Source organism: Pipra filicauda, unplaced genomic scaffold, assembly GCF_003945595.2.
Source record: "Pipra filicauda isolate LSUMZ 115617 unplaced genomic scaffold, ASM394559v2 scaffold206_size1356665_pilon, whole genome shotgun sequence".
In the NCBI taxonomy this organism is placed as follows: Eukaryota; Metazoa; Chordata; class Aves; order Passeriformes; family Pipridae; genus Pipra; species Pipra filicauda.
In genome coordinates, this window is record NW_024104317.1 from 608757 (window position 1) to 624328 (window position 15572).

The following is a 15572-nucleotide window of genomic DNA, read 5'->3' on the forward strand; positions in this document are numbered from 1 at the left end:
TGTTGTCTCCTTCACTGGAGGTATCTCAGAACCATCTGGATACAATCCTGTGGCATGGCATCTCTTCCAACCTGACCAATTCTGTGATTCAGTGATTCTGTGTCTGCGTGCTGCTGCTGTGTCCCCATCCCCGTGTCCATGTGTCCCTGTGCCCGTGTGTGTGTGTCCCTGTGTCTGTGTGTCCCTGTGTGTATCCGTGTGTTATCCCTCTGTCCTTATATCCCTGTGTCCGTGTGTGTCTCCATGTCCCTGTGTCCCCGTGTCTGTGTGCCCCCATGTCCCTGTGCGTGTCCTCCCGTGTGTCCCGTGTCCGTGTGTGTGTCCCGGTGTCCGTGTGTGTGTCCCAGTGTCCGTGTGTGTGTCCCCGTGTCCCGGTGTCCGTGTGTGTGTCCCCGTATCCGTGTGTGTGTCCCGGTGTCCGTGTGTGTGTCCCGGTGTCCATGTGTGTGTCCCCGTGTCCGTGTGTGTGTCCCGGTGTCCGTGCGCGTATCCCGGTATCCACGTGCTCTCCTTCCCCCCGCATGCGCGAGCGCCGCGCGCGCAGGGCGCCCCCCGGCGGTGGCGCAGGCGCCCTGCAGGCGGGGGCGGAGGCGCTGTCGGTCCTCCCGGCCGCCAGGGGGCGGGAGCGCGGGGCTGAGGTGGCGGCGCTGGCGCGGGGCGGGCCGGGCCGGGGCGGCGGCGGCACCGAGCGGGCGGGACCGGGCGGGCGGCGCGGCCATGGAGGCGCCCTCCGTGCCCTCGGTACCCTCCGTACCGGCCGCCGCGGGCCGCGGGCCCATCAAAGGCATCCTGAAGAAGAGCGGCAGCAAGGCGACGTCGGCGGGAGCGGCCCTCGGGGCGCGGCGGGCCAACCCGGCCTGCGACGAGGACGAGCACGGGTGAGGCCCAGGCGGTGGGGGCGGCGGCGCGTCCCCGCGGGGCCTCCCTCCATCCCTCTCGCCCTCCCTCCGGCCGTCCCGCTTGTCCGGGGTCCCGCGGAGCGGGGTCAGCCGAGGGCGTCTCCAGCCGGGGCTCTGCGCTGCCCGGGTGGTGCCGGGGGTATCAGGGGGTCCATCCGCTGCCCCCGTGCTGCGGCGGCCCGGGAGCTCGGCTCCATCGGCAGTGGGAGCACCTGCCGGGGCTGGAGCACCGCTGGGAGCGGAGGGATGCCGGGCTATGCTCCTGGGCGGAGGCGGGCGGTAACTGTGGCCGTGGCTCCTGCCAAGGAGTGGCATTTCCCTGCCGGTGTGGCAGCTCACAAAGAGCTTTACAGATGCTACGAGGGTAGTTCGCGCTTTGGGAAGTAATGCTTTGCCATGTGAGATTTACTCTCAGCCTTCTCAAAGGCAGCTCATGTAACCAGAAGCGTGTCCCTGGGGAGGGGACCTCTCCTGGGCTGAAGTGTCATCAAGATGTATTGAATCATACGTAAAGATCTCACACTTGAGAATGTGCACAGGCCGTGTGGTTTGTGATCTGACTGACATGAAAATCTTGGTTTAATTGTAACGTGCTGAGTTAGTCCAAATATGCAAGAAGTGGTCTTTAGCCGGCCAGCACCTGTCCTTTGGCAGTGAGAATTCCTGCACTTTTCCTGATGCACTCAGCATGTGCCTCCTAATGTCGCTGTGAGACTCCATCACATTATGGTGAGCAAGGTTTGACCTGAACTCTGTTTGTAAAATTGCTTTTGACATTTTTCTTTATGTGGGACCTAACTCCATATTGCAAGGAGAGAAATAATGGTTAGAATAAAATGGACATGCAGGGTCTTTTCCTTTCTTTTTTTTTTTCTTTTCCTGTTCTTTAGTTTTACTATTATGTAGCACAGGGTGTTCAGTACCACACCAGAGCTATTGGTAGCCTCTGTTTAATTTTCTACAGTTTCTTTTGTACCATGTTGAATGAGCAGGAATTGGAGTATGAACTGATGAGCATCTGGTGTATTGGTTATTGCACACAGTAATTTCTTGGGAAGCAGTTAGTGGGCAGGAGTCCAGCTTCTATTTCCTGTTTACCAATGTGAGTCAATAAAGTCAATTAGATTATTTCTGAAATTGCCTTGCAAGCTAAAGGATATTGGCTAAACCTGGCAGGCTGCATTAGGAGATTTCCAGGAAAGATCAGTACAGTGTATTTAAAGCTGGCTTGTGTGCAGTTATTATTTTTGATTGGCAAGTATCATCATATCAGTGTTTTTGTTTTTAAAAGAATGATAAATAGTACAGCTGTGATTTTCCTTGCAGATTAAAAATTATTTAATAAATTCAGGTATCTTTTTTCTTCATGTACCTCTGTCAGGAGCATCTCTGCTTATTTCCAGTACTGAAATTCAGTTCTGAATATCTTTTTAAAATAACTGCAGATGAAAGAGCTCATTGTGTCAGCTGTCATCTTTTAAAGATCCATGTTCAGTAGAGCTCTCATGGGCTTGCATCAGTCTTGACCTTGCACTGCTGTCAGTGATGGTAACATTCTTTGGAAAACGTCCTTAATGAAAATATGATGCAAGATGGAAGCTTGAGAAATTGGGACACCCCTGGAACTGCATCCTGAGAGCTGAGATTGTGGTTTATTGGTAGATATGTTCTTGGCATTTCTCATGTGCAGTACTTTTTGCCTCCAGGCCCCTGTAAGAGCCTGTGAGCAATGGGATCTGATATTTTATGGAGTAACAGTGTGAGAGTGTGTGTGTCCAGCACCTGTGGTGGAAGAGATGAGCCTGCTATGGTAGGAGCGAGGAGTGAGGTGTTCCTTGAGTAACACTGCTGCTGAGACTTCTTGCCAGTCCAGGGTGTGGTGTCAAATGAAATTATTGTGTATTTTTAAAGATGTGAGAAAATACAAATGAGCACTTCTGAGATTTTGCAAATATGATTTTCCTGAGGAAGATTAGATTTCCCGTTTCCATATCTGAAGGGGTGTCAGGAGGCATTTCCCTGTCATAGTCCTGAGCTCTGTCATTAGTGTTACACTGTGCAGACATGCCTAAGCATGCAAAATTGGAGACAAACAAGGGAGATGTGGGTTTTTAGAGCACTTAGTCACTCTCCTGTGATGGCTTTTTACATGCAGCGGAGAAATTACATGTTTGTCTCTTTGCCACTAATGATTTCTTTTTTCCCTAGCCGAACTTTAAGTTGTGCTTTGGGAGGAGTTCCACAGCCAAGGCTTTTAATGTTGGAATCTGAGTTTAAAGAAATGAGTGTGAAAAACTAAACCACTACGAACTTCTTCACTCTTTTATTTATGAGTCACTGCCTTGCTCGCTGTAGGCTGTCTGATTTCGAAGCAGCGAATACAAAGGGATTGTTCCAAGATTGCCAATATTATTGTCAAGTATTGAGTTGTGAGCCCAGGCAATAAACCTTGATGGACTCTGGGCAAATGAACACAAAGCCTGTGCTGGGAGTTGCTCCCATCTGTCATACTTCCTACTCAGCTGAGCTCTGTTTACAGGGGCCGTGTACCCTTGGCCAGCTGCCGTGGCTCATAAAAACCCTCCCTGTGCAACCGAGTGATCATCTTAGTCATAGGTGAACTTCAGGCTGATGTTTAACTGGTGATTTTTCGACTCCTAAATAGAAAGGTTTGAATGACTGGCGTTCCTAGACCAGAGCTGCTGCTTTGTCATCAGGAAGCTCATGACTCCTGGCCCTGCCAGAGCCACGATCGGCCTCACGTGTTGTCCGCTTAGGCTGCACAAAATGATTAAACAGACCTGAAGCCTCAAACATGAGAGCTTGGCATTGGTTACTGTATGCTGAGGGGATTAAGATCACTCAATTTGTATTCATTTTTGGAGTGTAAGTCTGTGGCATGTGGGATTCAGCATCAGCCCCCACATCTATTTTTTTTCTCTTCAGTTTTTTTCCTCCCACACTGTATTACGCAGTGCTCCCGTAAATGTAAAATTTTAGTTTGTGCTTATCAGTTTTTGTTTTACAGAGAGCATTCTGCTCAAGACTATTTGTGTTATTGAGATTGAATATATTTTTCAAGTTTGTTATTGGAACAGTCTGTTTAAACAAGAGTAGTTAAGTGGAAGTCTTCCAGCCAACTGTCCCTCCCCCCCCAAAAAAACCAACCACACCAAACCAAACAAAAACCCTACAAAACTCACGAAGTCCTGTAACATTTGCTTCTTAACTAATAATTTTCAACAGGAATATGTTAATTCATAAAGTAATACTAAATTGTGAAATTATTTTACTAGTCTGAAGTTAGATTTTTGGCTTAAGCTAAGGGAAAGACCCCTTATACGAAGCTTGCAATAACCTTTTTTAGAGAAAATGTGGAACATGGTGGTTTTTGTTCATTTAACATTTTTTGTGGCTTTTAGATCAGTGGAGGGATGGCTCTTCCTCTGGCCACGAGACAGTTGCTTTCCTTGTGGCTTATATGTTTTGTCAGTGAGCAGTCAGTGTGGGTGAGCTTTTGTTTCTCCAAATACACATAAAATGGTACATTTTCTGGTTGAGTGAGGAAATTCTAAATAATGTAACATCACTGGTGCCTGTCTGTGTAAAATGTGAAACTCCCTCGGCTTAATTACAGCAGTGAATCAGTTGGCTTATGATTCCAATTTAGAATTACAAGAGCAGTATTAATAACCAGCTTGTTCTGTGCTGCTTATTTTACTGCAGGGGGGGATTTGCTGGTTGGTACCGTTTATGTAACAGGTTTGGTAATAATCATAGCAGCTCCCTGAGCAGAGGTGAGCTGGAAGGTATTGGGTTCTGTTGAGCTCTTGTGGGGTGTCATAAGAGGAAGAATGCTTTGTTACAAGTTACTGTAAAATCCAGCAGTTCACAAGACACTGATTGAACGAGACCAGTAGTTTCTGGATTATATGAACAAGAATACATTTATAGATCACTGAGTTTATCTGGCTATTATGACTTATTAGGGAAATTAAGTTGCACTGATAATTTGTCATGATATAAGTATCTATAGAACAGTATTTATTAGTCATACTTTGAACATGTCTGTGTGTCACAACAATATTCTTTGCATTTAGGATGTAGTAAAGATCAAAAAATGTTTTAAACATTCTTTCTGTGGTCAAACAGCACTAATTGTTTTTAGAATATAAGAAAATTTAACTTTGTTTTCTTATTTCAGTAAAAAGTCCCAGAAGTGGGATGAAATGAACATCATAGCTACATACCACCCTGCAGGCAAAGATTATGGCTTGATGAAAATAGATGAACCAAGTACTCCTTATCACAGGTATGCTGGCTAAACTCCTGAATGCAGCCAAGTGACGTCATAGTTTTACAGCAAAATTTACCTTGTGGGTGATGTAATATTTATTATGGCTGATTATCTGTGACTGTGCAGGCCTACTGAATATATGCAATGTATTCAGATTTACAAAGCTGCTAAATAAAACTTATAGCTATTGAGGAGAACTATCTAAAAGGGCAAAGTCAATTTTAGAAGGTTTATGTCTGGCAGGTTTTAGGCTTTGAATGGAATAAATAAGTGACTTGTATTGATTTTATTTTTTTCAGTGCTAGAATCGAATGTTGTCATATCATTATATAAAGTAGATTTGGAAAGCTTTTGAAGTACTAAAGGAGTCTTTTAATTGAAGGTTTTGACTGTTTTCTCAGCAAACTTTAAGCAGCAAATTACTAATAAAAGCTACTTTTTGTTTGCCCTCCAAGCATGGTAGGAGAAGATGATGAGGATCCAGTGAGTGATTCAGAAGCAAATGAGCCCTTAAAAGCAGACGTGCTGAGTAAAAAGTAAGTATTGTTATAGAAAAAATTGACTAAATGTTATGATAATCAGCTCTTTCCTGGGGTACATTTTCTTTATGGAAAGCTGTTGCTGGTTTCTCCAGAAGTTTCATTTTTGCTGTTGTCAAATTAACTGCTTTTCAGTGTTTGATGGCGCCACTAGTAAAATTGCAGGTTGTTACTACATGAAAATATGCAAAAATAATGAACAAAGCAGTCTGTATGAGTGTTCTGAAATGCCATGTATTTGAAATAGTGAAAAACTTGCTGTTTCAGCATTTTGTATTGCATGATTTATGTAGACTGGCAGCTGCAGCTGAAGGTAGAGGACCCAAGATCATAGCAAGGCAAGAGGAAAGCAGTGAGGAGGAGGAAGAGGACGAAGAATTAACACCTGAGGAACGAGGTAGGCATAAGTTGTTTCCTTTGTTTTGCTTTGATTTTTTTTTCCTACCAAATAGTTTCAGATTTTCAGTTAGAAATGTTTGGGAAGAAAAAATACTATTAGAAAAATGTTGTGATTTGAAAATGAAGATAAATAGTCTTTGAACAAATATGCTGTTCGTTTCTAATCAGGACTGTTTGGTTTGGGATCTACATATAAACAGGAATTTGCTGTTGCTGGATGCCTTCTTGTATACAAGCTTCAGCTGTGGGAATTCCTGCGAAAAAAATCTAGAGTCCTCAGTGAAGTTCTTCTGGTTTGGGGGTGAGGGAGTAGTTCTTAATATGGACATATTTCAGGTAGGCTTAATTCAATGAGTACCACTGCAATTAAGATGCTACTAATTGCTTGCAAACATACAGATGCTATTTCTATTGTTTTCAAAGCAACTAGTAGGTGTATCCAGTAAGGAAATCTACAGTTATTCCAAAGCAAATAGCACCTTTAATAGAGATGTGGTTTTGTGTTAACTTGAACTGGAGTGTTTTGAGGGAACAGTCAAACAATACTTCTGAGGTTTCAGTCTTGCATTATCTAGCTGGTGCTTCTCAGATTTCCTGGTCCCAACTTTAAGCGTGTAACCCTGCTATTCTGAAGTAAGAAAAGAAACCAACAGTCTCTGGGCTGCCATAAGCAAAGTTTATTTTAATTATAATGCATTACTGCTAGACCTGCTAATGTTTAGTATATGGAGCAGAGTTAGGCTTCAGGCCATGGGGAAAGTGGAAAATATTTTCTTCTACATGTGATAAATATATCTCTCATAACTGACCTTTGGTAGCTAGCCAGGAGTCAGGCCACATCTGCACAAGTTCATCTTCTGTCCCACCAGTATGTCTCAGTTTGTCCTTAAGTTTACTTAGAAACAAGGCTTGTGAAACTTTGGAATTTTATGTGCTGCCACCAGATGCTTCTCTTGGTTCAGACTTGCTCTTAGTTGCAAACAGGTTCTTTTAAAAGTGCTTCAGCCATTCCAGTCCATCAGTTACTATTCTTTTTGTGAGTCAGACTCAATATAAGAACACTCCACTGCTTGAAGAAAATAATTTTAATTCAGTGATTGACTAAATAATGTATTTTCAAGGTAGGAACAAATTTGATCTAGGAAGCAGTGAGTGCCTCTTTGAAGAAGAAATAGGTTGATTTTTCTTTTTAAGGGAAGAAATAAATATTTGCATTTGTTTGTTCACAGAGAAAAAGAAACAGTTTGAAATGAAGAGAAAAATGCACTACAATGAAGGAAGAAACATCAAACTGGCAAGACAGCTCATTGCAAAAGAACTACATGGTGAGGAAGAGGATGATGATGATGAGGATGAAGAGATGTCTGATGCTGCAGATGTGGAAACAATGAGTACAGAAGCTGCTGTACATGGTGAGCTACTGATTAATTAAAAAGCACGTGTAAGTACTGGTGTCTCTTTGAACTGTTGGGAAACAGTGAGCAGTGCTGCACACTGTCTTGAGAGGTAGATTTGTAGCATGTAACACAAACCACCAGTGTTGATAAATAGCACGTAAGCTTTTGTTTGTTGTGACAAAACAGAAAAGCAAACATCTCTGCTTCCTACTGTTTCCCCAGCATAACTGACTTTGGGCAGTGAAGTTGCCAGCATCCTTTTTAAGGGAAAAACTGTCTTGTACCCAGCATTAAAAGCTGTGGCCACACAGGAGAGCCTGGCTTTTTGTTGTGGGTCAGTTCCCATTCTGCTCCCAATCCATCCTAGAGCCAGCAACGGGAAACAACCATGAATGTTTCCTCTCCACTGAGACTGTATCTTAACTTCCTAAGGAAGAAAACTCTAATGTAAAACTGGTGTTAGGCCTTCAGTACAGACTTGTCTTTGAGCAGTAATGTTTATTTCTATAGTATGGGATAAGACTCTCAGTTTTGCTTTTAGTGCAGCTACTGGAAGAAAGTCTGGGACTTTTAGGTTGGAGCTGTTTCTGGAACCTGCTTCAGGGCTGTCTCTTCACAGGAAACTTATAAAACTATAGAGGCTGACATCTTCTCTTTCATCTTTAAGCTGCTCTCTGGGTGAAAAGGGTAAACTGTATAATAAAAGTCTTAGATTTTTGTGGTGGTCTTCTGGTGAATAATTACAGTTCACTTCCCACCTGTGTGTGTAACAGCACTTTTAACAAGTTTTTGACATTAAGAAAACAGACATCTGTTGCTGATGGGCTGTGAAGTCTGTAAGCCTCATTCATCTGCGGGTGGCAAAGCTATGAGATGATAGCATGGTCTGCAGACTTGGGAAGATGCTGCATGGGTTTAACTTGGTTCACATGTGCTTTTCACAACCATGTGAACTAGGACCTCTTCTAAAATTCATTTAAATTCCACGCAATAAAAAGATGATATGCAAAGTTGCATGTTTAAGTTCTGTGGATTGCACGTTTTAGTCCCGTCATTTATTACAGGGGGACTAATGCCTTCACAATTGCTCTGAAAGGGTCATTTGGTTCATGTCTGAGACCCATTACTGGACTGACTTAATCCAGTAACTTAACATATGCCTTATAATGGCTAATTACTAGAACTTCACTCTCCAGGGGAAAGGAGGGCTCCAATAGGCAACCGTATGACCTTTCTCCATGGCCTGAAGCTGCCATCTCTCTGCACTCTGCTGTAAAACAGAGGCAACTCCGCTCCCCAGCTGCATTCGCCACTGGAAAGAAGGCACACCTTTGCAGCATTTTTCCATCTCTATTGTTGAAGTCCATTCCACCTTCCTCATAACCAGCTTCAGAGCCACAACTGGTAATTATCAATTTTAGACTGCTCATGGCTTATAAACTGTCTGCCAGTTTATCAACCCATTAACTAACTGGTTCACCTCCACACCATAGCATATAGAAATACTTTCCATTAACCTGATGTAGTTCTCAATTCTTCACTTTTCTGTCATTCTGCTTAAACCTTGATGTTTCATTATCTCCTAATCTCTGTATCAACTCTCACAGCTTTTGGTCTCTGTCCTTGGATCAGTTCTTCTGAGGTTCAGTACTGGTCTCACTTCTGTAGCAGCTGGTGAACTGAATGTCCTCAAACGTTCCTACATTGCGATAAATGTTCGGCAACATAGCTGTGTTAATGTCAAAGTTTTACTGGAATAACTTTTTTGAGATTACATCTATTTCTCTCTCTCTCTCATCTGTATTCTGAGAGCACAGAAGAATTTTCTTATTCATAAATGTCAATTAGAGCTACGGAACATTTCTCAAATTGATGGTTTTAACACTTGCTACTTGGGTTTTTTGCCCATCTCTGCTTTTGGTCATGCTGTGCTTTTGGTCACATTAAGCACTTGAGTATTTAAAACAGTATTTCAATTTGATTGTTTCTTTTGTGGAATTAGATCAAAATGCTATTAATATTCATGTTCCTGAGATTCCCTTGTTAGTACTGTAAGAGTATGGAAAGATTATTCACCTGGATAGCTTTCAAAGAGCTCTTTGACTTCAAATTGTGTTTTAAAGTGCTTTTGTATAGGAAAGGAGGGGTTGAGTGATGCAGGAGCTGATTTTTGCAATGGCTTGTATTGGCTTCCCTGACTAACAGCCCTGACGCTTGCTTTTAATTGCAAAGGAAATGTCTTGGGTTTTCTGGTGTTGTATTGTAGCTACGTTTTGATAAATCCTTCCATTTGACTTGAGTTCTTGGGAAGTTGTGGAGAGCGTGAGGTGATGTGGCTACCACTCACCAATTAGGCCTGTCAGTCTATGTGAGTGGGAGCTGGAATGCACTGTCTTTTTATTCCAACCCAATAACATGATTTCTGTAGTACTGATGATTATTGCAGGTAAAGACGTGACATAAGAGGCATTTCCTAGTGGTCTGTTGTGACTTTAGGGCTCCACTGGCTCCTGGGTTGTCTTTTAGGCAATTTGAGACCCTCTTCTCACTTGGAAGTTTTTTTTGTCTATGAAGATCCCTAAAAGGTTCTGTGCTTCCCTGATCTGATGTTCTTTTTTACCCTCTAATCCTGTCTGTTTTGTATTTGAGTAAAACTAACTCTTCTAATCTCTACACTGCCTTTTTGAAGAAGGGGCTAAAGTCTTAGGGCAGGTTTTTAAGAAGGCTCCTGTCAGATACTCCCAGGTTCACTAATCCAAGTTGCGCTTCTTGGTTACAGACTGAGATTTCTTGCCGATCGAAATGAAGATGGCCAGTCCAGTCAGTGATGGTGAGAACCCTTCGTGTATTTTTGCCCATCTCCATTGTGGCTGCTGAGTGTTCTAAATGGATGGGTCATTCCTTGCTTGCCTCAAGTAGCTGTACCTTATCCTATTCATATGGATTCTAGCAGCCAAGATTTTTTGCAGAAAAGGAAGTTGAAGTCGCAATAGACTGCGCGTGGCACGGGGATTGGAACTAGATGACCTTTAATGTTCCTTCCAACCCAAACCATACTATGATTTTGTGTTTGCTTGTTTCAACATTTCAGCTTCTCTGGCTACTCCCTGTTTATGACTCCATGAACAACATAAATAGACTTTGCCAGCAGAAGTGACCTTTGTTCCTCTCCATAAAAACTTTTCCTTTAGAAATTCTCTTTGAAATCACTGAAGGGAATATTCCTGATGTAGGTAAATTTAAGCATGATGATTGCCCTGCAGACCTGTCTTTACTTCTGCTGCAGAAAAGTATCAGGTAGAGGGTGTTGTCTGTAGCAGTTTAATTGACAAGCTGTAAGACTATTGTTCTCTCTCTCTGGTTCATTTAGTTGTGCTAACCCTGCTCAGAGAGTGCCCACCAGCTGAGCTGTCACTGACTGGGTGTGCCCTTTGGCCTTTGGTAGATACAGAATATCTGTGTTTTCTTAACCAGGGCAAGCATCGCCCTAAAGATGATTTGAGTGAGAAGGCCGGGAGCACACAGCAATTGGTTCTGCTGGTTATAACTATGCTGTTTGCTTGTTAAACTGCACATTACCAAACCTAACTCATGCCCAAGCTTAACTGGTCTTTTAAAAAGATTATTATCATTTTGATGTGGTATTCTTTGATCTTTCTCTTCTGCCACTAATTTTTAGGCACATACATATATAGAGAGAGAGTGGGCTTTTTTGTATAAAAAGCACTAATAAGGAGTTTTCTCCGATTTATTGCTGTGCTTTGGCTCAAAACCATGAGTTAACAACTTCCTGAAAACACAACAGACTGTGCTCCTTCATGTATAAAGTTGTGGGGTTTTATTTCAAGTGTCTCACTGAATTGAAATTTGACATGGAAAGTACTGTGTTTGTTGATGTTCAAGAACTTCATGTGACAGGTCTTAACTCCTGGATTAAATCCTCCCAGTTCCAGGGGTGGTGCTCAGTGTGCTGAGCAGCGGTGTTGGCCACCTTTTCAGAGCGTGAGGGTAAAATAACTACTTTAAGTTTCTGCACTCTTAGACTAAAAGCTAATACATTGCTAAGATGGCAAACATAACCTTTGGAGAAGCAAAGATGATTTCAGGAGGATATTTATGTGTGTTTTGAAAATATTCAATGAGTGTGAAGAATTATCTGTTTTTTTGTAATCTTTCTTACACAGCACATGTTACTCGTGACCAGCTGGAAAGTAGAGCACACAGCATAGAAGAAATCTGTCCAGAACTGTAACTGCTTGTCAAAGACACAAATATAAACATCGCTTCATGTTTTTTGCAGTTAAGGCTCTTAAATGTTGAGAAGCATATCAGTTACAATGTTGTATTGCCAAGAATGTTAATTTTAGACTTGTCCATTAGGCAGAAAACACTGTCTGATTGATTTATTCTTGTGCCTAGTATTTCATGAAAATACTGCTTCATAATCTGTTCAACCAGAATGGCATTCCCTGTATGTATAATGCTGATCATCTTGCGTGATGTACTGTTACTCTTGCTTTGAAACACTCACTATCTTTCGGTTTCTCACTATTTATTTGAGAGTGTTCTAGATGTGGTGTCTCTTATCGAAAGGTTTGGGATTCAAGAGCCAAACGGTACAGCATAATATCAGATTGACATGTGAGCTATTTATCAGATGTGTTAAGCAATTTAAAAAGGGATTATTTAAGTCCTACAACCTTTTTGTAAAGTGTTGACCTGTTAATCTAGATTTCAGTATGTTACTACCTGCACTTTCCCAGTCTGTAGAACAAGAGCTGTGTTATTTCTTAAGAGCGGTGTTTGGAATCGGTTGTTAGTTTCTGACTAAAGCAGTACTAACATCTGGTGGAGGGAATGTTTTGACACTGGAAATGGCTGACTTGATCTTTGCATTTCACTGTCATTATCTCTTCCATCGGGACTGGCTGTTTTGTGGAGTTCTCTTTGGCTTATTGTGACAACATGGAAGTTTCCTCCTGCTTTTCTCTTAAAACCACATCCACTGTCACTCTTCTGGCTCATTTCAGACGTTTGGTTCTTTCCAGTTGCATGAACAGTGCTTGTGCTACTAGCACCTGAGGAAAAACACCCAGCCACAAGGAAATCCACATCAGGACTGTGAAGATGTGCTGAGCTTAGGCTCTGGCTGTTCTTTATTAAAGATAACTGCTGTTGATCTACTCATTTGGGGTTGGCAACCCCCATACTGAAAACCACTGGTCTGTATCTTCCTATGTCCATTGCAACTTAGAGCAACTGCTTTTATAAATGAAGGCTTTTTGGAAGACTAGAAGGGAAACTGCCTAATTCAAATACTTTGTTTACAGTGTGGTTATATAGCCCCCATAAAGAGGGATTCTGCACCTCCAAATTGCTGTAAGCAACTTCCCACTGGGTGAAATTTGACTGGTGAATGTTCCGGTATTCAGAGTAGTTCCTGGGGTTTATTACACAAACAAAGTAATACACTTAAGCTTTAGCTTGGTTATGGAATACAGTGTATATCTTAATTTTGATCTGAATTTGATATGTTGCAAAAATCCATATAATTATATGGATCTATTTTAAAATGTCTTTTTCTCCACTGTATATGTGAAGTTTGAATAAAGGAATGAAAGTTATTTTACAGTTATATGCATTCTCAGGTGTGAGCTTTCCTGAAGTCCCAGAGAGATTGAGAGTGAATAAGGTGATAGGATGCTGTCCTTTGGAAGATTTATACAGGAATAATTCATTAGAATGGATGCATTGCCAAAGATACCTGTGAGTTGTGCTAACTGGGTGTTGTAGTGTGCCTTTCCCAACTATCTCCTCTCTTTAGTAGGTAACAGGGTAGTTAGTCAGCTGTGGGTTATTTAATCTTCTAAGGTCCTGAATCAGGATTAATAGCATCTTTTCACAAGAAAGACTTGAACTCTTGATTCAGGCCAGTGTGGTGATGCTAATTTTTCAAGATGGATAATGCTATTTCTTCTTGCATCAAACACAGTCACTTCTATAGAAAAAACAGGGGTTAAGAGCAAGCATTTAGATACTTCTGACTCCTCAAGTAATTTATTTGAGCTTTAAATTTGGCTCGCAAGAATAGGATTTCAAAACTTAAGTTTGCTCCCTTTCCATAGCAGTTTGCAGTGTTCAGAGTGTTGTGTGCACTGAGCTGTGTTTCAGACCCCGTGCCAGGCACTGGGGTCCTGCTCGGCAAAGTCACGTCGCTTTCAGAGGGGTGTGGGTGGGTCGGGGGGTGACTGATGTGTGTGGGCAACACAGATCTGTTCTGCGAGGCTGTACAACACGTTACCTGTACTTGGTGATAAGTACACGTGGGTACTTTGTACCTGCAGTTAAGGTAAAATCCAGCAGCACCAGCTCTTATCCAAGCTAATGTCCTGTCCTCCTTACCCACCCCCTGCCTTCTGTGTCCAAGACCATTTTGGTGCTCAGTGGGGCTTCTCTGTACCCTACAAGGTCTAGAAAGCATTTCGTTTAACAAACAAACTGCTAATTTCCAATAAAGACCCTTCCTGCAATGGCTCCTAAAGTCCCGAATGAAATGTAGCTTTGAGGGAGGTACAGTACATAAATGCATGAAGATGGTTTTAAATTAACCTCCGAATGTATAGTAGGCCCCTTCATCAGTCAGATGATTTTAAGCTGAGTGATTTCCCTTTTTCCATGCCACCAAACCCCTAAGTTCTAGTTTGATGCCATTTTGAAACTTGTTTTAGTTTGGGGTTTTTTAAAGGCTTTGTTCTCTTCATTCTCCTCGGTGCTGGCAAAAATTCTGTTCTGCTGTTTCATCTTCCTCACCAGGAGTGCAAACCTGATGTCCCTGACACTGCTTTTAACTGAAAGGCGGGTTTACTTGGTTTTCTCCAGGCTTACACCTTCATGCATTTTAAAAGCTAAACCAGGCAAGTAGTTACAGATACTCTATATAGCTTTTTTTCCAAAGGGATATCTGATTTCCCTCTACTTGGGAAATACCAGTTATAGTTCCCTGCTGAAGGGACAAGAGAAGAAATGCCTTTTCTCTTTTTACATTAATGGGGATTTAGCTTGCATGCACATCTTAATCTTTAGGTGCGTATGGTAAAGGCTCATTTGTACAGTACAGAGTGGTACAAAGAGGAAACAAAAGATATACAGCCCTTACTAATGTGGACAGTGAGCTCCACAGCATCATAATTGTGAAGCTTCTTGCACAGGTTTGAGTCCTCAAGCTGCATCTTGTTCAGAGAGAGCATTTTCAATATGCTTCCAATAGGAAGATAACTTGCAAATAAGAGCCTTAACTCTGTCTATAAAGGTTTTTTTTTCTGTTCTTTAAGTTTCTTTCACACCAAGTTGTACACAGTTCGTGGAAACTGCAGATATTTTTTCCACTCTCTCATGTTAAAGCTGTAAATCTTACCAGAACTCTTTGTTTCTGTAATATGTTTTTTTTGTGGTGTTAATTACGATGCCACCTCGCAAATGTAATTATTCTATTGGAAACCAGTGTTAAGTGTCACAATGTAAATAAAACCATTGTTTTCATTACTGCCTTATGGCACTAATACTAATCTATTGGTTGTACTTCTTGGAGCTCTTCAGAAGAAACCAGCAGCTACTGCAGAGTTTGCAGGTGTGTTCACAGATAAATTCTTACACCAATATTGCAATTTCCCTGTGACTGCAAGTGAGGATGTGCTCTTTAGTGTAACTTTTATATAAATCAAGTTTGTACACACTTTCAGATTTGTTGGCTTACCTGGACCTCAGGGTAGATCTGGTAACCCGAATCACAAATTTAAGACAGCAGCACCACATAAAAGGTTGCATTTTTCAGGGTGTTTTTCTTTGCGTGTTGTAGGATTTAGGCACGACTGGTCTGTCTCTTCATGGTCAGTGTTGAGTAATCACTCACCAGCACTGTGTAATGGAAAATTACTAACACCAGCTACTCCTTAGGAAGTAAAACTATTCTCAGAAAAAGAGCTGGGCTTTTTTCAATTGCGTACTTCAGCTGAAAAGTGGATTTCACATCAATGCAGCCGAA

General features: G+C 42.0%; 1 protein-coding gene across 4 annotated transcripts; it reads left to right on the forward strand.

Moving 5' to 3' along the window:
* The first annotated feature begins 655 nt into the window (after window positions 1–655).
* On the forward strand, window positions 656–15074 carry PPP1R2 (protein phosphatase 1 regulatory inhibitor subunit 2). Of its 4 annotated transcripts, XR_003543892.2 has the most exons (8): window positions 683–878; window positions 5104–5211; window positions 5652–5732; window positions 6029–6132; window positions 7364–7546; window positions 8728–8935; window positions 10311–10361; window positions 11716–15074. XR_003543892.2 is itself a non-coding variant. In XM_027738138.2 (7 exons), the coding sequence occupies exons 1-6, from the start codon at window positions 718–720 to the stop codon at window positions 10313–10315; spliced, it is 642 nt and encodes a 213-aa protein (XP_027593939.1). In that variant the 5' UTR covers window positions 656–717; the 3' UTR covers window positions 10316–10361; window positions 11716–15074. The 4 variants fall into 4 exon arrangements, 2 of the variants coding, with proteins under 2 accessions (XP_027593939.1, XP_027593936.1); XM_027738138.2 differs by lacking the exon at window positions 8728–8935 and having other exon boundaries at window positions 656–878; XR_003543893.2 differs by lacking the exon at window positions 8728–8935 and having other exon boundaries at window positions 7364–7575.
* The last annotated feature ends 498 nt before the right edge of the window (window positions 15075–15572 follow it).

What these genes read in the sequence shown, in the direction of transcription:
- PPP1R2 (XM_027738135.2), top strand. Translation starts at nt 718, where the DNA reads ATGGAGGCGCCCTCCGTGCCCTCGGTACCCTCCGTACCGGCCGCCGCG. An exon ending in GCAGACGTGCTGAGTAAAAA is followed by an intron (nt 5,733 to 6,028) that starts GTAAGTATTGTT and finishes TGATTTATGTAG; the next exon opens with ACTGGCAGCTGCAGCTGAAG. An exon ending in TACAGAAGCTGCTGTACATG is followed by an intron (nt 7,547 to 11,715) that starts GTGAGCTACTGA and finishes TTTCTTACACAG; the next exon opens with CACATGTTACTCGTGACCAG.